Genomic DNA, 23,434 nt, shown 5'->3' on the forward strand with positions numbered 1-23,434 from the left:
ATCGACCAAGAGATCTTTAACCATAGCAATACTAGGTTCAACTTTAATTTGCTCAGGGGGTGTAGGTGCTCTAGCATTACTCTTATGAATCACAGTTGAAGCTTTAGCATGATCCTTCATTCTAACAGGAAAAGGTGGTTTCTCAATATAAGCGGTAGGAACAATAGGATCAACAATGTAAGTGATAGTCTTTTCTTCAACTTTAATAGGTTCAACTACTTTTACTTCAATGATGATATTTAAACCACTTCTCCTTAGGGAGATCAACATGAGTAGCAAACGATTCACACAAAGAAGCTACTATCTCAGAGTCAAGTCCATATTTAGTGCTAAATTCACGAAAAACATCGGTATCCAAAAAAGATTTAACGCAATCAAACTTAGGTGTTATACCTGACTCCTTACCTTCTCGAGTTCCCAATCTTCAGAGTTGCATTTAATCCTTTCCAATAAATCCCATCTGAATTCAATAGTCTTCATCATAAAAGAACCAGTACAAGAAGTATCGAGCATGGAGCGATTATTGAGTGAAAGCCGAGCATAAAAATTTTGAATAATCATTTCTCTTGAGAGCTCATGATTGGGGCATGAATATAACATTGACTTAAGCCTCCCCCAAGCTTGAGCGATACTTTCTCCTTCGCGAGGCCAAAAATTATACATATAATTACGATCACGATGAACCAGATGCATAGGATAAAACTTCTGATGAAATTCCAATTTCAATCGGTTGTAGTTCCATGATCCAATATCATCACATAGCCTAAACCATGTCAATGCCTTTCCCTTCAAAGATAAAGGGAAGACCTTCTTCTTTATAACATCCTCGGGCATACCTGCAAGCTTAAATAATCCACAAACTTCATCCACATAGATTAGGTGCATATCGGGATGTAATGTTCCATCTCCTGTATAAGGATTAGCTAGCAGTTTCTCTATCATACCCGAAGGAATTTCAAAGTAAAAAAATTTAGTAGGTTGAGGAGCAACTCTTTGCTCTACTAGTCGGGGTGAAGATACCCCGAACAAGCCTCTCAAAGGATTATTTTCCATAGTAACAAGTGACAGTAAATTTTTGCACGCTATATAAATTTTTCCTTACCAAAGGCGCTTCACTCCCCGGCAACGGCGCCAGAAAAGAGTCTTGATGACCCACAAGTATAGGGGATCTATCGTATTCCTTTCGATAAGTAAGAGTGTCGAACCCAACGAGGAGCAGAAGGAAATGACAAGCGGTTTTCAGTAAGGTATTCTTTGCAAGCGCTGAAATTATCGGTAACAGATAGTTTTGTGATAAGGTAATTCATAATGGGTAACAAGTAACAAAAGTAAACAAGGTGCAGAAAGCTGGCCCAATCCTTTTTGTAGCAAAGGACAAGCCTGGGCAAACACTTATATAAAGGAAAACGCTCCCGAGGACACATGGGAATTATCGTCAAGCTAGTTTTCATCATGCTCATATGATTCGCGTTCGTTACTTTGACAATTTGATATGTGGGTGGACCGGTGCTTGGGTATTGCCCTTCCTTGGACAAGCATCCCACTTATGATTAACCCCTCTCGCAAGCATCCGCAACTATGAAAGAAGAATTAAGGTAAACCTAACCATAGCATGAAACATGTGGATTCGAATCAGCCCCTTGCGAAGCAACGCATAAACTAGGGTTTAAGCTTATGTCACTCTAGCAACCCATCATCTACTTATTACTTCCCAATGCCGTCCCCTAGGCCCAAATAATGGTGAAGTGTCATGTAGTCGATGTTCACATAACACCACTAGAGGAAAGATAACATACATCTCATCAAAATATCGAACGAATACCAAATTCACATGACTACTTATAACAAGACTTCTCCCATGTCCTCAGGAACAAACGTAACTACTCACAAATAATATTCATGTTCATAATCAGAGGGGTATTAATGTGCATAAAGGATCTGAACATATGATCTTCCACCGAATAAACCAACTAGCATCAACTACAAGGAGTAATCAACACTACTAGCAACCCACAGGTACCGATCTGAGGTTTTGAGACAAATATCGGATTCAAGAGATGAACTAGGGTTTGAGAGGAGATGTTGCTGGTGAAGATGTTGATGGATATTGACCCCCTCCTGATGAGAGGATCGATGGTGATGACGATGGTGACGATTTTCCCCCTCCCGGAGGGATGTTTCCCCGGCAGAACAGCTCCGCCGGAGCCCTAGATTTGTTCCGCCAAGGTTCCGCCTCAAGACGGCGGCGCTTCGTCCCAAAAGCTTCCTTCTTCTTTTTTCAGGGAAAAAGACACCGTATATCAGAATATGGGCATCAGGGGCTTCCAGGTAGCCCACGAGGCAGGGGGCGCGCCCAGGGGGGGTAGGGCGCGCCCTCCACCCTTGTGGACAGTGGGTGACCCCCCCTCTGGTGCTTTCTTCGCCCAATATTTTTAATATATTCAGAAACTGACTTTCGTGGAGTTTCAGGACTTTTGGAGTTGTGCGGAATAGGTCTCTAATATTTGCTCCTTTTCTAGCCCAGAATTCCAGCTGCCGGCATTCTCCCTCTTCATGTAAACCTTGTAAAATAAGAGGGAAAAGGCATAAGTATTGTGACATAATGTGTAGTAACAGCTCATAATGCAATAAATATTGATATGAAAGCATGATGCAAAATTGACGTATCACATATGCATGCGCCTGCGGTTGCCTTCAGCTATGACTGCGTCCATTTGAGAACGCAGACATCTGGTACGCATCTCAGAAACTTCTAGTTCCTTGGCGAGGGCCATCAACTTTGAGTCAGTATCGGCATCAATCCTTGCCATCTCCTTCTACAGCACTCTCTCAGCTATACCATTGATCTGTCAAACACATACAATTAACCGTTAGACCACGCTTTCATATTTCAATGCAGAACATTTTGCGCCTTTACAATGGAACTCTAGGCACAGATAGTTACCATATTTTTGAAAGCATCCATATCCAGAGCTGGTGGTCCACCCACCCCCCCCCCCTCCAGTACTTGCAGCGTCGCTGTCATGTTCAGCATCAGAGCTATGCATCTCAGCTGGTACCGTTCCATCCCCACCACCAGCGCCCATGCTGCTATCCGAATGTTCTTGCCCCTGTGCACGAACGGTAGCTTCATTAATTACACCTCAGCATTTTCCCATTTATAGGAACTATGAATTAATTCACGCATGTACGCACCCTCACCCGAAGCCCACAGTAAATCTCAGGTGGTGCATAACGCCTGATGATTCTTTTTAGTCTGGACTGGCCGTAGGCAGCGATCTGCGGTTCTGCTAGGGTGGCGATATCGCTTGGCAAGTATTCGCAAGACTCGCAAAACAGTATCTGCTACGTGATTCAAGCAAAGCTCAGTAGCCTCCCAAACAAACCAATGGAAATTACTATGATCTTTCTGTTAGACGCTAGTATTACCTGTGGAATTAGCATGCATCCTTCTATGACGATTCTTGCGTGCCCACGCTCGAGGCTGCGGCGCGCATGTCTAGTCCCATGCCTGAGACTCTCTATGATGTACTCGGTGACATTGTACTTGTCTATTTCATCCGGATACTGTACCATGTACAGAATCTCGTCCGCTACCTTTGCATATGGATCTTGTGGAGCTAGAAATGTTGAGAATGCTAGCATGGTATGTGCGACTTTAATTTTCCTCCTAACTGCCGGAGTGAGTTCTTCTCTTCTTGCATTTTGAAGAATCTTCTTCAAACGCAAAATAGAAATCGATGCACACTTTGCATAATCATTCCCAAGCAGTTCGTGCACTCTCTCAAGCACCTCTAGCCTATTACGCAAACACATCCTACGCAAAACACGAGTCCGACCACCACCTCCAACTAGACCAAGAATTCTACGTACTTCTCGTGCGTTTACATCCATAAAACGACCATCCCCAAGATCCAATCTCATTGAGAACACACTGAAAAAAAGAAAAAAATTGGAGTTAATGGGAAATAATATGAGTGCAGGTGCAAGGGAGAAAAATGAATGGCATCGAATTAAAATTCTTTTGTGATTACTTCTGATCCTGCATAAATAACTTCTTGTCCTTGGTGGGATGTAATCGAGTCAATTGCCTTCTTAACTGACTCGTGATCGAAAACTTTGACACGAGGAAGGATATTCTGTGCGATGTGCCTGCTTGATTTTTCAATCTTGTCCAAAGCAATTACCTGAGTGCAAAACTCTTATGAGAACAGGATGACAAGAAGAAAAAACATATGTAAAAATTGTGGGGGTGGGGGGCTGGTTTGTTATGCATGAAAACCTGAAGTAGAAGGTGACATCCAACTATGTGAATAGTGGTATTGCAATTAGCGATGTCGGACTTGATCTTCCTGACGCCTTTCATCAAACTGTCCTTCACTAACCTACACCAGTTGTAGGAATTCATCTCTGACGGGACAACTAGTGCTGCCCAGTAATCAACACTGGTGTAATCGTGCTTCACACATGGGTTTAGGACATGGCCAACTGAGAAGATCACAAATGCTATCTTAAAGCATTCACATTCAACTTTGCTTGAAGTCTCATCTAGTGGTTTTGATAAAATAAATTCAGCGGCCTTCAAACTATGAACGCCTTTCGTGCTGATGCTTGAAGCCAGTGTGCTGAACTCTATAAAAAACTTCAGATAGATCTGAATGTCCTGGAGGGATGATCCTACTTCCTTGTGGTAACCCAAAAACATCATTTACGTCTTGGTCAGTGATTGGGATTCTCCTTGATTGATCCAATTCTAACACGCATTCGTGTGGATCTACTCTGAACATCAACAACGAACTGCATTTCAAATTGAGCTTGTGTGTAATTTTCAAATGCATCAGCCCTCCGAAACCAGTCTCAGTAACTAGCCCGCGCTTGAAGTTACTAAACTGGGATACGACGCAACAGAACTTCTGAATTGATATGCGAGATGTAAGAGTTGCATCGGCTAGCGTGGACCTGGACGAATCTTGCACTGTGACAGATATTGGGCTCGATACATCGTCATTTTGTGGCTCTGTGACGGCGTTGATGCGGCTGGGCATCCTTTCGCTGAACTGAACGATCTGGCGAAGTGAGACTAAATCTTAGATAAACAGCGATATAGTGGGCAACCACATCGAGAAAGAGGGCAACAAACTCAAAAAGAATAGATTGCAATCCTGGGCTACAAAGAATGCAACTAGGATTGTGATGCATACTGCTATAGAAATGTAGATGGGTTTGTGGATCTAAGATAAATTGATGGGGGATACTGCTGATGAAATCCTTGAATTGCATACCTGGAGCGTTCAAAACGGGACTGCAAGCATCGGATATATCGGGGGTGGTTGCCAAGGAGAGCTTCCTTGCCGGCGACGGGGGGCAGTGGGGGGAAACTTCACACCTTGATCTACGCCGCCGCCGAGAGCGTTTCTGGTAGGTGGGGTGGAGGGTGTTGCGGTGTGTGGAGAAGAACAGTTAATGTTTTGCCTGCGCTGGAGGGGACCGAGCGAGCTGGACAATATTTTCTCATAGTTCGACATGTGCCCAAGTTGGGTACAAGATGCAACATGTTCTAAAATGCTGCCTATATTGGTGCTGGCTCGCGGGACAACTGCGGCTTATGCTGGAGGAATCCAGGACCAGAGCGGATGCATTACGATGGCTATACATCGAGCAAATAACAAACAATTCGATGGTATACATTGGTGCATTAATGATCGATGTTGATCCACATGCTGGCGGAGAGTGAGGATATGCATACCACTGGACGCCGTGCACTGAAGGAGTTTTTCGGTATTCCATGGAAAGAAGTCCATCATGGTGACCCAACCGTACACTTGCTAGTCTCCCTGACTGCCTCCCTACACTTTTATTCTACATGGAGTATATAAATAAAAAGAAAGCAGTTATGTCGTTCTAGTTGAAGTTCTAAATCAGCAAGGTACCCAAATCTACTGGTGGTGGTGGAGTTCGGGATCAGATCATCTCAAGCATACACGGGTGACGTGTACACTACAGCCACACCGTGATCATTCATCCCAACTCCTGCACTCCAAACGCCCCTGAAATTTCAGCATGGTAGATAGCACAGAGGGAGGTTATCCCCAAAACAAAAAGAGAGTACAGGGGAGGGAGAGTACGCATGTATGCCTGACAAAGTAGGGATTGTTGTGCTTCAAGTACTGGGGGAGGTCCCTGGCGAACTCAGCCGTATTCTACTCCATACGAGTGTTAGGAGGGAGAGAGGGATTGGTGGAATAGTTTGACGTATTGCTTGTGCCTCGTGGGCATATATATAGGAGTACAATGATCTACTTGGAGTACAAGACAAGCCAGAACAAATCCTAGTCTATCTCGTCTTTCCTAATAAATATTATACTCAACATCCCCCCGCAGTCACAACGGTAGCGACGCAGACGATGAGACTGGAGAAGAATCCGAAGGCAAGCCGACGGACACCCCCCCCCCATAGTCATAAAGATCGACGCATCACGGAAGTCGTGGCTGGAGTAGAAACCGACGAGGTTGCTCAAGCAGGCGGTAGCCCTTTGTGTCGTTTGTTGATGTAGCCGAGAGCGTGGGTGGTGAAGCCGTGGTCGAGGTAGCCGTGCGAAGAATGCCGTGGTCCATGTCGAGTCGAGGTGGCCGGTGTCGAGGAAGTCGTCGTGGAGCCGCGGGCGCAAGGGGGCGCCAAGTTAGCATGGGCGCAGTGGTGTCGAAGCAGTGGTGCGCCGGGGAGAAGACGTTGTTGACAACGCGTCGCGCCGGGGTTGCCAACCCCGGGGACACATCGTAGAAGAAGGCACGCGTCGGTGTTGCCAGCACCGGGCATGCGTAGACGGACGAAGACGAAGTTGACGAAGCGCCGCACCAGGCTTGCCAGGCCTGGGGACACGTCGTGGACGAAGGCACGCGACGGTGTTGCCAGCACCGGGCATGCATAGACTGGGACCTGCACGAGCTGTACGCCATGTCGAAGAAGTTAGAGAGGCCAGCAGATAAGGACTCGGCGATGGTTGCGGCGCCAATCGGCACGGGGCCAATGTCGCATGCGGTTGTCGGAGTAGATGAAGCGATCGGGGTAGATGACGGCGACGCTGGCGACGGGCTGGTGCTGGATGAAGACGAAGGGGTTGGACGAGCGGCTGCGGCGGCTACGGAGGTAGCGGCGGCCAAAAAAGAGCGGCGGCGGCGGCCTGACGGTGGCGGCGGTGGCTAGGTTAGGAGTGCAGTGGCGGTGCTCGAAGTAGGCGAAGAACCCTGACAGCATGACGAAGACCGGCGTGGACGGTGGCGTTCCCGCACCAAGGGAGACGGCGCGGTGCATATCACGGGAGGTCAATGCGCGGTGACGGCAGAGTGGACCACGGGCCGCAGCGCTACGGCCCGAAGGGGTGACGCAGCGGCGGCAAGCGGGTCGGGGCGAAGGCGGGAAGACCTCGAGGCGGCGGTGGGGACCGCAGGCCGCGACGCTGCGGCCCGAAGAGGCGACGCAATGGTGGTTTGCGAGTCGGTGCGGCCGCGGGGACGGCCTCGGGGTGGCGGCGGGGACCACGTATTGCGGCACTACGGCCTAAATGGGTGACGCAGCGGCGACGCACGAGTCGACGCAGCCAAGAGGAGAACCACGGGGCGGCGGCGCTGCAGCCCGACGGGGCGACGCAGCGGCAGCCTGAGGCTCGATCGGCGGAGAGGCGTGCGGTACTCGGGACGATCTTCACGGGACCTGCGGAGGCGCGCGTAACCGACAGGCCAGGTCGGTCGCGCAGCGCAGATGAGGCGGATTGCAGCGGTGAGCGGGTGATCAAGCCGATCGCGCACGAGGTCGGGGACGCCGCTCGATGGAGGCGGGGTGGCGGCGGAGTCCGTGATGAGGCCGGCGATGACGGACGGCGTGGGACGTCGTGCAGACGAGCTTGTCAGCAACGGCACCCGGGCAGCGAGGCCCGAGCGACCAATAGAGCAGCGGCGCCTGAGTTGAGGCAGCCGACGAGCCTGACGTAGCCGTCCCGACGCAGCCGAGGACGAGGCCGTCGAGGTAGACTGTCGGGCCGTCGTGCAAACGCGGCGGAGGCGGGTGACATGGATCGATGGGTGGGTCGCCGCGCGAGCGACGGCTATGATTGGCCGTCGCATGGCGCGAGGCCGCCGGGTCGAGGCGATGCAGGTGTCCCGGTCGGAGCAGGGCGGTGATGGACGGCGCAGGGCGACAGGCGGACCGACGCGCGGACGGCGGCTGGCCCTGACGGGCCGCCTCGGCGTGCGTGGCCGCCGGTTCGGAGGAGAGGCCGGCTGGTCGCGCCGGGGTCAGAGTAGAGGCGCACGGGGGTCGACGGCGGCGGAGGGGACGCAAACCGATCAAGATTAGATCGAAAAACCAAAAAGAAAAATGCCGATCAAAACGACCGGCGAGAGAGCGAAAAAACCCGGAGCAAGGGCTCGGGAAAAAGACTCTTCTAGGGCAGCCGGCCAACACGGTCGGCGGACGAACCCTAGGTACAGGCGGCACGGCCCCCGGCACGGTCATGGAGGTCGACCGCCCCGGGGGCGGCGCGCGGGTGCGGAAGCGGCGATAGCTAGGGTTTCAATCGTGATTAGGCTGACACCATGTTAGAAGGGAGAGATGGATTGGTGGAATAGTCCGATGTATTGCTTTTGCCTCGTGGGCATATATATAGGAGTACAATGATCTACTTGGAGTACAAGACAAGCCAGAACAACTACTAGTCTATCTCGTCTTTCCTAATAAACATTATACTCAACAACGAGGAAGAGGAAGTTGTTGTTGGCGGGCCCCTACGACACCACACCGTATCCATCGCCCGGTCGTCCACCATGTTAAACGTCTTCACCAGGAACGGCGGTGGCCCAGCCGCAGCCCTCGGAGGCGCCACCGTAGTCTCCGCTGCAGCTACCCCGCCCTCTATCGCCGCACCCGATCTATGGGGCCTCGGTCCCCACCTCGGAGCTCGGCCCCATGGCACCACCACAGGTGCACCACGAGGGGATTCCGGTGAGCCGCGAAAACGTCAACGCCGGGAAGCAATAATATCTCTGGCAAGGGAAATATAGCCTGAGAGAATCTGGTGAGCCGCGGATGCCAGCCGAACCGGCGGTGGTGCCGCAGGAGCGCCCTCGCGCATAGATGGATCCCAGCCGCCGCGATGTAGGAGATGTAGCCAGGGGAAAGATTTATGGGTTGGATTGATATGCTAAAGGAGGACCGTTCAGTTCCCTGCTTAAGTGGTAATGGAACCTAACGTGGTCGGCTGATGTGGTGGTCGGGCCCATTGTAGGCCGGCAATAAAACATTGACGTGGCAGGCCTGCTGAGGTGGATAGGTTGCATGTCAAGAGAAATAGGTTAGTGGGAATGAACTACTTAGGTATTATAGATGTGTATTACTATGATCGAGATTCAATAAACCATTTACATTGGGTGTATGACCATAGAAGGTTTTATTCATGTAAACAAAACAACAATTATGCTCTGACTTAAATGAATAACTGTATCGTAATAAACATGATCCAATCATATTCATGCTCAACGCAAACACCAAATAAAATTTATTTAGGTCCAACACTAACCCCGAAGGTAGAGGGAGTGTGCGATGGTGATCTTATCAACCTTGGAATCACTTCCAACACACATCGTCACCTCGCCCTTAACTAGTCTTTGTTCATTTTGCAACTCCTGTTTTGAGTTACTAATCTTAGCAACTGAACCGGTATCAAATATCATGGGGTTACTATGAACACTAGTAAAGTACACATCAATAACATGTATATAAAATATACCTTTGTTCACTTTGCCATCCTTCTTATCCGCCAAATACATGGGGCAGTTCCGCTTCCAGTAACCAATCCCTTTGAAGTAGAAGCACTCAGTTTCAGGCCTACGTACAGACTTGGGCTTCTTCCCGGGAGTGGCAACTTGCTTGCCATTCTTCTTGAAGTTCACCTTCTTTCCTTTGCCATTTTTCTTGAAACTAGTGGTCCTGCTAACCATCAACACTTGATGCTCCTTCTTGATTTCTACCTCCGCAACTTTGAGCATAGCGAAGAGCTCGGGAATTGTCTTATCCATCCCTTGCATATTATAGTTCATCACGAAGCCTTTGTACCTTGGTGGTAGTGATTGGAGAACTCTGTCAATAACACTATCATCTGGAAGATTAACTCCCAGCTGAGTCAAGTGGTTATGATACCCAGACATTCTGAGTATGTGTTCACTGACAGAACTGTTCTCGTCCATCTTGTAGCTATAGAACTTATTGGAGACTTCATATCTCTCAACTCGGGCATTTGCTTGAAATATTAACTTCAACTCCTGGAACATCTCATATGGTCCATGACGTTCAAAACGTCTTTGAAGTCCCGATTCTAAGCCGTAAAGCATGCACACTGAGCTATCGAGTAGTCATCAGATTGAGCTTGCCAGACGTTCATAACATCAGTATATGCTCCTGCAGCAGGCCTATCACCTAGCGGTGCATGTCGGTGTCAAAACCGGCGGATCTCGGGTAGGGGGTCCCGAACTGTGCGTCTAAGGTCGATGGTAACAGGAGACGAAGGACACGATGTTTACCCAGGTTCGGGCCCTCTTGATGGAGGTAACACCCTACTTCCTGCTTGATTGATCTTGATGAATATGAGGATTACAAGAGTTGATCTACCACGAGATTGTAATGGCTAAACCCTAGATGTCTAGCATGTATGATTATGATTGCCTCTATGGGGTAAACCCTCCGGTTTATATAGACACCGGAGAGGACTAGGGTTGTACAAAGGTCGGTTTACAGAGGAAGGAATCTACATATCCGAACGCCAAGCTTGCCATCCACGCAAAGGAGAGTCCCATCCGGACATGGGAAGAAGTCTTCTGTCTTGTATCTTCATAGCCCATCAGTCCGACCCATGTCATATAGGCCGGACGCCCGAGGACCCCTTAATCCAGGACTCCCTCAGTAGCCCCTGAACCAGGCTTCAATGACGATGTGTCCGGCGCGCAGATTGTCTTCGGCATTGCAAGGCGGGTTCCTCCTCTGAATACTCCAAAACAGCCTTCGAATACAGCAAACGTGTCCGGCTCTGCAAAACAAGTACCACACACACACACACACACACACGTAGAGAGTATAATATTTCACGAGTCCAATCTACTGACAACTTTTGTAGCGTGACATCACGTCACCGCCCGGTCATTATTTCGAACTGTTTCTTAGCCTCCCGCTCCATGTTTCAAGATGCGGTTTTATTGGCACGTCTTGTGGCAGCAGAGATCGTGTCCCCTTATTGCGGGATTCTCATCAATACGGGCGTGGGTAATCCAACCACGCCGTCTGCACGGCCCTTGGGGAACAGGCGAGCTTCAAGGCGAATGGGGAGGCACTTGATATTCGCAGCCTTTATAAAGGGATAAGGATTTCACCTTTTCACCCATGCCTTCTTTCTCTCTGCCCATCCATTCTCGAGCTCCAGCGCCCAAGCTTCCATCCTCTCCACCTCAAAAAAGCACTCCAGCCATGTCCGGATCTGGAGCGTAGGGCAATTGGATGGTTTCCTTCGTCAAGGAGAAGGACATCACCAAGCTCCGGGAGGCCGGGTACTTAGCCCAGGAAATCGCCCACCGGCTTCCAGCAAAGGGGAAGATCATCCCCACCCAGAGCCCCATGAGCGGGTGGTATTCATCCCCCACTTCGTCCGCGGGCTGGGATTCCCTCTCCACCCATTCGTCTGCAGACTAATGTTCTACTACGGGCTAGATTTCCACGATCTGGCCCCGAACTCCTTCCTCAACATCTCGGCATTCATTGTCGTGTGCGAGGCCTTCCTCCGCATCTCACCCCACTTTGGATTGTGGTTAAAGATCTTCAATGTAAAGCCGAAGGTGGTGGGAGGTCAAAATGCAGAGTGCAGTGGCGCCATGGTGAGCAAGATGCCCAACGTCTCATGGCCCAAAGGTATCATCGTGGAGACCGTCAAAGGGTGGCAACAGCAATGGTTCTACGTCACAGAGCCTCGCAACACCACCTGGGCCGCGGCTCCTGAATTCCGGTCCGGAGCCCCGATGTGGCTCACCTCCTGCCTAGAGAAGGGCCTGAACTGGTTTTCATCGGACGAGCTGTCAGCGCTTCAGACGCGCATCTAGAGCATGGTTGACAAGAACATCAAGCTTGTCAATGTGATCCAGGTGATGCTTTTTCGCCGGATCCTTCCGTGCCAAGCCGGACTTCCCATTTGTGGGAGTTCGATCCGTCCGAGCACCAGACCCTGCAACAGTTCTTCGGCACTACACATGAAGGCATCTGGAAGGTGCTTTTCAAGGCCAATGAGACGTGGCCGAAGACGTCCGAGGATCGTGGGTACAACCTGACCCATCCCGCCAATCCGGTAAGTTTTTCGTATTTCAAGGTGTATCCTTTACTTGTATACTCAAGGAAAATGCCTAAGCTTCCCTATTTGTTTGTTTTCGGGGCTGGACAAAGAAGGCAAGCGGATTCACTATCCGGCTCCGCTGCCTGAAAACCCAGCAATCCCACTTCTTACAAAGATGCTGGTTCCGGCGCCCTACCAAGCGCCGGAGAAGAAGGCCAAGAAGAAGGCCAAGGAGACCAGAAGTGGCGTCTGCCGTAAGGGCACTTCGGATGCGACGTTCGAAGACACCGAGACCCACTCCTCCCCCACCGAGGATGACAAGGAGGAGGAGGAAAGCAATTCTCCCTCGAAGGGGGGAAGGAAGAAAAGGGCGGCCTCCACGCATCTGGAGGCAGAGGCGTCCAAGAAGGGGAAGGTTTCCCTCGCGGACAACTCCGCGTGGGACATTGATAGCAGCTCCGAGTGGCGCCCCAGGGACAAGCCCCTGGCCGAATCGAAGTACTCAAAGACGCACTCATATATCCAGCTCCTTTATATCATGGTATTAACATGTTGAATCATGCGCTGCAGCCCGGCCCGTTCCGACCTCCAGCGATCCTCATCGTCGGGGAATTCGCTGGATCCGAAGGTGATGGACAGCAGGTCCCTTCCGATGGCCTCCTCTCCCCAGGCTATGGACGATGCCAAGGTGCTATCCCAAAGGACCTCCCCAGGCCAGGGAGAAACGCAGGAGGCTGTCAAGGTGGCACTAGAGGGTAATACCTCGGCCGTCGGACACATGGGGGAGCAAATCCCCCTGGAGACTGGCGATGGGGGCCATATTCAATTCGGCCCCTGGCTGAATACAATTCTGGAGACCTATACGGCTCCGGAATCAGGCAAGCAGCCTCCTTCAAAAGAAGGAGGTGTACCGATTCCACCGGTGACCTCTGTCCATCCAGAGGCACCTGATACTCTACTGGAAGCGCTGCAAGGTGCTTCCATTGTTGAGGAACACTGTATCCTTATGGGTACGGTGGTTGAAAGGGTTCAGTCCGCTAAGAGCGGACTGACCGAAGCCTGCACCAGCCTTCTAACAGGCTTTGAGGTATGCGACGTAATTATGTAAAAAGAATGTCATAGTATAGACAGTAGCCCCTGAGACTCACTCCGGTGTTCGGAAAGAAAAGCCGGACAGAGGATCAAATAATTTTCGCAGGAGACTAACCATACGTGTCTATGTGAATAAGCAGGTGTCTTTGCTGACTACGACCACCCATTCTGCCGAAGTCTCTGGACTGAAGCAGAGTCTGGAGCGGGCCAAGGAAGAGCTCGGTCATGTGAAAAAGTAGCTAGAGGACCATCAAGGTATGCACTGACCTTGTGTAGATTCAGAAAGGATGAATGATTTGTGCTGACCATAGTGCCATGATATTTTGTAGGAGCGGCGACCGAGGTGGAGACCCTCAAGAAGGCGCTGGCCGAAGCCCAGGAGAGAGCGGCAAAGGAACAAGCCGCTTGCGAGAAATACGAGGCCAGGGTTGGTGAGGTCCAGTAGGAGCTCCAGGATGCCGTGAAGAAATGCGAGTCCTTGGAGCGCAATATTGCGGATCAAGAGTCCGAACTTGCCAAGGCCCGCCAAAGCGCATACGATGCCCGGGTTGAAGCCCAGGGCGCCCTCCAGGAAATCCAGGAGGCCAAAAAATCGTGGTGGGTAAGGCCTTTATTATGCATAGCAAGTATGTGAAGAAAAGGTTCCTCTTACTGACCCGGATTTGGAGTTCTCCAGGGGCATTTGAGGATCTGCCGCGCAGTGTTGCCGACGCTACAGAATTCTTCCGAGCCGAAGAGGGGAGCTCAACGGAGAAGCTGTTCTGGTCGCAATACCTTGCGCCAGAGCATCCGGTGCCCTTTAGCAATCAGCTGAAACAACTGACCGAACTGCATAGGGTGGCTGAACTGGCCATGAAGGATTTGATAATCCGTTTATGGCCTGCCGAAGCCATACCCAGCAGCTACTTCGGGCTCGTGAAGCGGCTGGTCAATGGTTGCCCTCGGCTTGATGCCATCAAGCGGTCGGTCTGCATTGAAGGTGCGCGGATGGCCTTCGCCCATGTCAAGGTGCAGTGGGCAAAGATGGACGCCGTCAAGCTCGCGACCGAGGGACCGCCCACGGGCAAGGAGCACCGCACGCCCGAGCGGTATTTTGATGATGTCCTGAAGGGATCCCGCATTGTAGAGGGCCAGTGTTCAAAAGACATCATCTTTGAATGAAGTCATTCATATTATCCCTTCCTGTATTATGAAACAAAGTCGTTTATGTAATATAATGTTTATCGTTTGAAAATTTTACCTCCTGTGCGGCCGTTTTGTTAAATCTGAGAGTTGGCCAGTCGTCGCCTTCAGCCCCCACGTAGGTAGTACGGGGTGTTCGTGATGGAATCTAAACACTCTTGATCCAATGGTTTGGTCCTTGAAGGAGGTGTTTAGCGTGACAAACTAGGCAATCGTACTATGTGGCTTTATCACACTCACTTAGCCATAGGAGTTTGAAAATAAAAAGTGTAGGCGCAGCCCCTAGTTGGCATTTTGTTAATCCGGACTAGGGTGTTGTAGACACCTGATCGAGGAAGCCGATCCATCGCATAATGCGGAAAAAATCACAAAAGATTTATAACCTCTGAATAGCTGACCAGCTCTCGCCGCATCATGACAGTCAGTTTTCGGCTTTCTCTACTGAGGTGTTTGCTTGGATGAACCAGAAACACAATCGCAGTAGTACTCCCTTTACTACCCTAGCCGATAGGACAGAACGTAAGGTAGTAAGCACAAGATCCGGGCAACCCAACTATTGACCAAAGACATGATTCGGAGCCGATGCATATAATGCCAATTTCGGGGTGCCGAACTATACTGTAAATAGTGTTCAGACTTTGTTGCCGTAGTATGAAGCGCAATGAAGCCCTTGGCGAATTAAAGCGTACCAAAATGTACGGGTGCAATTGATAAGAATAATAAGATGAAGTAGTAAGCTAGTGCCACGTAAGTTGAGCCACAAACTGTTTTCATTATAACTTGATTGATACGTCAAAGCGTGTTTGTACAAATAGTGCGATAAGCAACCTGGCTATTTAACATGCAAAGACCAAGGGGGAGCTGCATGCGGGTCCTGAAAACAGGTAGAATGATCGTCAAGAAGAACATCTAGAGATTCCCCCACACATCTGTACTGCTTGCCGCCTTGGTATATCTATCCTTCGAAAGGGCCAATGATCAGGCCGTCGGGAGGGGCCTGTGAAAAAGAGACCAAAAAATGGTAAAAAGGAAAAGGAAAATTATGTGTGTGAGTCGTATGATGGGCCACAATCAAGTTATGCCTCCGTCTATGCCCATGGTATTTTGAGTGCATAGTTATGTACGCGCGGTACGTATGCCGCCATTTGGTCAGGACTGAGACGGAGGCCGAATTGCTAGTCGAGCTCTTGACGAGCTGGACTGTCCTGCTGCAGAGTGGTCCGGACTCGTTTGACAGTGTCCGGGAGCTTGGCTGCCGAATTAAGGTTCTGCTTGATAAGGCCGCTCTATACTTCTGCTGCCAGGGCTGTGGTGTGCTCCTCAGTACGGAGGGAGCGTTCCATGTTTCCATTGACTGTTACGACACCGCGTGGTCCGGGCATCTTGAGTTTGAGATAAGCATAGTGTGGCACCGAATTGAATCGGGCAAATGCAGTTCGTTCGAGCAGTGCATGATAACCACTGCGGAAGGGGACGATATCGAAGATCAAGTCCTCGCTTCGAAAGTTGTCCGGAGATCCGAAGACGACTTCCAATGTGATTGAACCCGTGCAGCGGGCCTCTACACCTGGTATTACTCATTTAAAGGTAGTTTTTGTGGGATTGATCCTTGATGGATCGATGCCCATTTTGCGGACTATATCCTGATAGAGCAGGTTGAGGCTGCTGCCACCGTCCATGAGGACTCGCGTGAGGTGGAATCCATCAATGCTTGGGTCAAGGACCAGTGCGGCTGAACCGCCATGACGGATACTGGTCGGATGGTCCATGCGATCGAAAGTGATCGGGCAGGACGACCATGGGTTGAATTTTGGGGCGACTGGCTCTATCGCATAGACGTCCCTGAGCGCACGTTTGCGCTCCCTCTTGGGGATATGGGTAGCGTATATCATGTTCACCGTTTTAACCCGGGGGAAACTTCTTCTTTCCCCCTGTGTTCGATTGACGGGGCTCCTCGTCGTCGTCCTCACTTTGCAACCCCTTCTCCTTGTTCTCAGAATTTAACTTGCCGGCCTGTTTAAAGACCCAACAACTTCTGTTGGTATGATTGGCTGGTTTGTCGGGGGTGCCGTGGATCTGACATGGATGATCGAGTATGCGGTCCAAGCTGGATCAGCCCGGATTGTTCCTTTTAAATGGCTTCTTCCGCTGGCCAGACTTGGAGCCACTGAATCCGGTGTTGACCGCCGTGTCATCGGTATTATCATCGTTGCTTCGACGCTTGTGTTTGTTGCATCGGGGCTTGCCGTTGCTATTTCTGGCTTCAGAGGTGCCAGGTTCGCTTGAACTATTATTGCTACGGGCTAGCCAGCTGTCTTCGCCCGCGCAAAAGCGGGTCATGAGTGCCGTGAGGGCTACCATGGAGTTCGGCTTTTCCTGGCCGAGGTGTCGGGCGAGCCATTCGTCGCGAATGCTGTGCTTAAAGGCCGCTAGGGCTTCGGCATCCGGACAGTCGACGATCTAGTTCTTTTTAGTTAGGAACCTAGTCTAGAATTTCCTGGCTGACTCTCCGGGCTGTTGAACTATGTTACTTAAGTCATCAGCATCCGCAGGTCGGACGTATGTACCTTGGAAGTTGTCGCGGAAGGCGTCTTCCAAGTCCTCCCAGCTGCCAATGGAGTTTTCAGGCAGGCTGTTCAACCAGTGCCGAGCTGGTCCCTTGAGTTTTAGCGGGAGGTATTTGATGGCATGAAGATCATCACCGCGGGCCATATGAATATGGAGAAGAAAATCCTCAATCCATACTGCGGGATCTGTTGTTCCATCGTATGATTCGATATTCACGGGTTTAAACCCTTCTAGGAATTCATGCTCCATTACTTCATCAATGAAGCAGAGGGGGTGTGCGGCGCCTCTATATCAGGCCAAGTCGCGATGCAGCTCGGATGGAGTCCGTCTGCGGTTTTCGGCCTGGGCGTGATTATGCTTGTCACGTCCAGCTAGATAGTCATCGGCGTGCACCGGAGCACGCCCCCGTGATCCGTAGATCAATTTGGTCTGACCTGCTCTACTGTCCAGGTCCTGACACAGGTCATATGTATATCCCCGAGCTGTCATATCTCTACCTTTACGGCGAGGTGGTATGTGCTGGTGTTCGGCCTGAATTGCCGTTTTGTCCCGGCCACGAGGTGGTCGGTCAGCCGCATTACGTGCTGACGGTAGGGGGTCCAGTGCCTCGTCGTCGAATTGAGGTAGAAGTTTATGCTTCGGGTAACTTTTGGTTGGGCGCTTGATGACCCACAAGTATAGGGGATCTATCGTAGTCCTTTCGATATGTAAGAGTGTCGAACCCAACGAGGAGCAGAAGGAAATGACAAGCGGTTTTCAGTAAGGTATTCTCTTCAAGCACTGAAATTATCGGTAACAGATAGTTTTGTGATAAGGTAATTTGTAACGGGTAACAAGTAACAAAAGTAAATAAAGTGCAGCAAGGTGGCCCAATCCTTTTTGTAGCAAAGGACAAACTTGGAAAAACTCTTATATAGAGAAAAGCGCTCCCGAGGACACATGGGAATTATCGTCAAGCTAGTTTTCATCACGCTCATATGATTCGCATTCGTTACTTTGATAATTTGGTATGCGGGTGGACCGGTGCTTGGGTATTGCCCTTTCTTGGACAAGCATCCCACTTATGATTAACCCCTATTGCAAGCATCCGCAACTACAAAAGAAGTATTAAGGTAAACCTAACCATAGCATGAAACATATGGATCCAAATCAGCCCCTTACGAAGCAACTCATAAACTAGGGCTTAAGCTTCTGTCACTCTAGCAACCCATCATCTACTTATTACTTCCCAATGCCTTCCTATAGGCCCAAACAATTGTGAAGTGTCATGTAGTCGACGTTCACATAACACCACTAGAGGAGAGACAACATACATCTCATCAAAATATCGAACGAATACCAAATTCACATGACTGCTTATAGCAAGACTTCTCCCATGTCCTCAGGAACAAACGTAACTACTCACAAATCATATTCATGTTCATAATCAGAGGGGTATTAATATGCATAAAGGATCTCAACATATGATCTTCCACCAAATAAACCAACTAGCATCAACTACAAGGAGTAATCAACACTACTAGCAACCCACAGGTACCAATTTGAGGTTTTGAGACAAAGATTGGATACAATAGATGAACTAGGGTTCTAGAGGAGATGGTGTTGGTGAAGATGTTGATGGAGATTGACCCGCTCCCGATGAGAGGATCGTTGGTGATGACGATGGCGATGATTTCCCCCTCCCGGAGGGATGTTTCCCAGGCAGAACAGCTCCGCCGGAGCCCTAGATTGGTTCCGCCAAGGTTCCGCCTCGTGACGGCGGTGTTTCGTCCCGAAAGCTTGCTTATGATTTTTTCCAGGGTAAAAGACTTCATATAGCAGAAGATGGGCATCGGAGGCCTGCCAGGGGGCCCACGAGGCAGGGGGCGCGCCCCCCACCCTCGTGGCCAGGGTGTGGGCCCCCTCTGGTTGATTCTTTCTCCAGTATTTTATATATATTCCAAAACGTGCCTCCGTGAAGTTTCAGGACTAATATTTGCTCCTTTTCCAGCCCAGAATTCCAGGTGTCGGCATTCTCCCTGTTCATGTAAACCTTGTAAAAATAAGAGAGAAAAGACACAAGTATTGTGACATAACTTGTAATAACATTCCATAATGCAATAAATATCGATATAAAAGCATGATGCAAAATGGACGTATCAACTCCCCCAAGCTTAGACCTCGCTTGTCCTCAAGCGGAAGCCGATATCGAAAAATATGTCCACATGTTTAGAGATAGAGGTGTCGATAAAATAAAATATGGACATGAGGGCATCATGATCATTCTTATAACAGCAACATATATGGATATTGTAACATGATTTCTTATGCTCAAGTAATAATCTATTCACAATGTAAAGTATGAATCAGAAACCTCATTGAGAACCAACAAACTATAATCTCAGTCATTGAAGCAATTGCAATTTATCATAACATCGGAAAGAGTCAATATAAGAGCTTTTCAGCAAGTCCACATACTCAACTATCATTTAGTCTTTCATAATTGCTAACACTCACGCAATACTTATGGGTATGGAGTTTTAATCGGACACAGAGAAAGTGTGACGCCCGGATAATTAGGCTACAGTAAAACTCTGCTAATGATGCCACGTCACCTTGATTACTGTTGCTAATCTCGCGTTAGTTCAAAACGATTTAAATTCAAATTGAATTGAAGGCAAACGGTAAAAGTTTTCAAACATTAAAACTAAAATGTTTGGGTTGTGCCAAATAATGCATAGGTATTTATGGTGGAGGAGCCACCCTTTTATATAATGTTTAAAGGCCCTAAAATAATTAAAACAGTAGCAATAACAATTAATCAAATGCCTTTTACAATTAATAAATTACTAAACTATTTTATTTACTCACCAAACTTTTTGTGGCATTGGGGTATTTCGGAACAATAATTTAGGTACTATTTGTATATTTTATAAAACAGAATTATATAGAAAATATAATAGTAAACTAATAAAACAGAAAAGAAAAATAAATAAAAAGTAAAAGGAAAACAACAGAAAAGAACCCCCCCGGCCCCCCCAAGGGCCTTGGCCCACTGGCCCAGCTGGCCGGCTCGCCCAAACCGGCCCAGGCCGCCCCCCCTCACTCCCTTATCCCCTGTCCCGAACCCTAGCGCCCACTACCCTCCCCCCCACTTCTCCCCGATCCCCTTCTCCTCCCCATCTGGATCGGGCAACTGCCCCGAGCCCATCGCCCCACATCGCCGGCGCCCTTCCCACGCGCCCGTCGCCGTCGACCGCCTCACCTCGCCGACCCCTCGCGCCGGACTGCACCGCCCCCGCCTCTCCATCACCGGCTCCACTGAGCCTCGCCGCCCCCCCAAGACACCGGCGCCCGTTCCTGGCGCTGCCCCGCCGCCGCTGCGGCTCACGGCCTCAACGCGCCGGGCCACATCCCCGTCGTCTCGCCGCACTCGTCGCCGGCGACCCGGACGCCGCCCCTTCGTCGTCCTCCTCCCCGTGCCCCCGACGACGGCGCCCGTCCTCGGCACTGCTCTGCCCCATCACCGGACCTCCTTCGCACCATCCTCTCCCTCATGCGGCGCCCGCCGGAAGCCACGGCCTCGCCCCTGTCACCGATCCTCGCCGCCCGGGGCCCGACGCGCCTCCACCTCGCCAGACTCCATCGCCCTCGTCTTCTCCGTCAACGCGGCCGTCCCCGTCTGCCTCCCCGCGCCCCACTACCAAAACCCTACGGCCCCCGTGAGCTCTCCCTCTCCTCCTCTCCCCCTGCCGGATGCCGTCCGCCGTGCCCGACCGCGCCGTCCACCGCTCACAACACCCGCTGCCGACCGCAGCCCCCCCTGTGCCCGCCGTCGAGCGTTGCCCCGCTTCGGCCGCCGCCTCTACCCCGCACTTCGCACGCCCGTGTCTTCTTTGCTCGGCGCGGCCGCCCGTGGGACGACCCCGAATGACCCCGCCCGTTCGCCGGCGACCATCTTCGGTCGTTCGGGCTGGTGCCCGTAGCAGCGCCCAGTCGGGCTGCGGGATGCGCCCGCACCGTCCTGCACCCAGTGCCCGCAAAGGCCCCCTTAGCTAATGACAGAGGGGCCCCACGGTCCAAAACGTTTAAAAAAAGAATTAAAATTAAATTAAAAATAATAATAAATAAAAATATTAATTAATTAACTAAATTAATTAACTTAATTAATTGAGTTTAATTAACCTAATCACTAAATTAAGTTAACTAATCCTGATTAGTTAACCCTAATTACCCTAGTCAGTCTATGACATGTGGGACCCACGTGTCAGATGACTGCTGACGTCAGCATGATGTCATGCTGATGTCATCACAACACTGTTTCGGATAATGTATATATTAAATAATTAAATAAATTCCAGAAATTAATTTAAATCTTTTAAAATTCATATAAAATAAACCGTAGCTCGGATGAAAATACTTTGTACATGAAAGTTGCTCAGAACGACGAGACGAATCCAGATACGCAGCCCGTTCGTCCGCCACGCATCCCTAGCATAGTGAACCTGTAACATTTCACCTCTGGTTCATCTGTCCGAAAACGCGAAACATCGGGAATACTCTCCCGGATGTTCCCCCCCTTCGCCGGTACCACCTACTGCCGCGTTAGGGCACACCTAGCACCGCTCATTGTCATGCCACGCATCGTCATGCTTATGTTTGCATTGTATTTACTGTTTCTTCCCCCTCTTCTCTCCGGTAGACCCCGAGACCGATGTTGCCCCTGTGGCCGACTACGTCACCGACGACCCCTCCTTCTTGCCAGAGAACCAGGCAAGCCCCCCCCCCTTGATCACCAGATATCGCCTATTCTTCTCTATACTGCTTGCATTAGAGTAGTGTAGCATGTTACTGCTTTCGATTAATCCTATTCTGATGCATAGCCTATCATTGTAGCTACAGTTGTTACCCTTACCTGCTATCCTACTGCTTAGTATAGGATGCTAGTGTTCCATCAGTGGCCCTACACTCTTGTCCGTCTGCCATGCTATACTACTGGGCCGTGATCACTTTGGGAGGTGATCACGGGTATATACTATATACATTATATACATGACACATGTGGTGACTAAAGTCGGGTCGGCTCGTTGAGTACCCGCAAGTGATTCTGATGAGGGGGCTGAAAGGACAGGTGGCTTCACCCCGGTAGAGGTGGGCCTGGGTTCCTGACGGCCCCCGACTGTTACTTTGTGGCGGAGCGACAGGGCAGGTTGAGACCACCCAGGAGAGAGGTGGGCCTGGCCCTGGTCGGCGTTCGCGGATACTTAACACGCTTAACGAGTTCTGGGTATTTGATCTGAGTCTGGCCATTTGGTCTATACGCACTAACCATCTACGCGGGAGTAGTTATGGGTATCCCGGCGTCGTGGTATCAGCCGAAGCCTTCGTGACGTCAGCGACTGAGTGGCGCGCGCCGGATTGGACTGGAACGCCACTAGGCTAGGTCTGCTTCCGGCCGCGTACGCAACGTGCAGGTGTGCAATGGGCGATGGGCCCAGACCCCTGCGTGCATAGGGTTTAGACCGGCGTGCTGACCTCTCTGTTGTGCTTAGGTGGGGCTGCGACGTGTTGATCTTCCGAGGCCGGGATGACCCAGAAAAGTGTGTCCGGCCAAATGGGATCGAGCGTGTTGGGTTATGTGGTGCACCCCTGCAGGGAAGTTTATCTATTCGAATAGCCGTGTCCCTCGGTAAAAGGACGACCCGGAGTTGTACCTTGACCTTATGACAACTAGAACTGGATACTTAATAAAACACACCCTTCCGAGTGCCAGATACAACCCGGTGATCGCTCTCTAACAGGGCGACGAGGAGGGGATCGCCGGGTAGGATTATGCTATACGATGCTACTTGGAGGACTTCAATCTACTCTCTTCTACATGCTGCAAGATGGAGGCTGCCAGAAGCGTAGTCTTCGACAGGATTAGCTATCCCCCTCTTATTCTGGCATTCTGCAGTTCAGTCCACTGATATGCCCCTTTACTCATATACCCATGCATATGTAGTGTAGCTCCTTGCTTGCGAGTACTTTGGATGAGTACTCACGGTTGCTTTTCTCCTTCTTTTCTCCTTTCTATACCGGATTGTCGCAACCAGATGCTGGAGTCCAAGAGCTAGAGATCCAGAGGATGGTTCTACGTGGAGTTCGGCTTCGAGGAGTAGTTAGGAGGTCCCAGGCAGGAGGCCTTGCCTTTTCGATCGTTGCTACTTTTGTGCTAGCCTTCTTAAGGCAAACTTGTTTAACTTATGTCT

General features: G+C 50.2%; 1 protein-coding gene across 3 annotated transcripts; it reads right to left on the reverse strand.

Annotated features, from left to right (window-relative positions):
- Positions 1-2,129: 2,129 nt before the first annotated feature.
- Positions 2,130-5,714, reverse strand: LOC123144459 (uncharacterized). 3 transcript variants are annotated; one of them, XR_006471509.1, is made up of 8 exons: positions 5,283-5,708; positions 4,283-5,066; positions 4,035-4,187; positions 3,430-3,934; positions 3,196-3,342; positions 2,945-3,110; positions 2,671-2,846; positions 2,130-2,561 (listed from the first exon to the last, which is right to left on the reverse strand). XR_006471509.1 is itself a non-coding variant. In XM_044563609.1 (7 exons), exons 3-7 carry the CDS (start codon positions 4,046-4,048, stop codon positions 2,830-2,832), a joined length of 849 nt encoding a protein of 282 aa, XP_044419544.1. In that variant the 5' UTR covers positions 4,049-4,187; positions 4,283-5,066; positions 5,283-5,708; the 3' UTR covers positions 2,556-2,829. The 3 variants fall into 3 exon arrangements, 2 of the variants coding, with proteins under 2 accessions (XP_044419544.1, XP_044419545.1); XM_044563609.1 differs by having other exon boundaries at positions 2,556-2,846; XM_044563610.1 differs by lacking the exon at positions 2,130-2,561 and having other exon boundaries at positions 2,568-2,846; positions 3,202-3,342; positions 5,283-5,714.
- Positions 5,715-23,434: the final 17,720 nt, after the last annotated feature.

Source organism: Triticum aestivum, chromosome 6D (assembly GCF_018294505.1).
Source record: "Triticum aestivum cultivar Chinese Spring chromosome 6D, IWGSC CS RefSeq v2.1, whole genome shotgun sequence".
In the NCBI taxonomy this organism is placed as follows: domain Eukaryota; kingdom Viridiplantae; phylum Streptophyta; class Magnoliopsida; order Poales; family Poaceae; genus Triticum; species Triticum aestivum.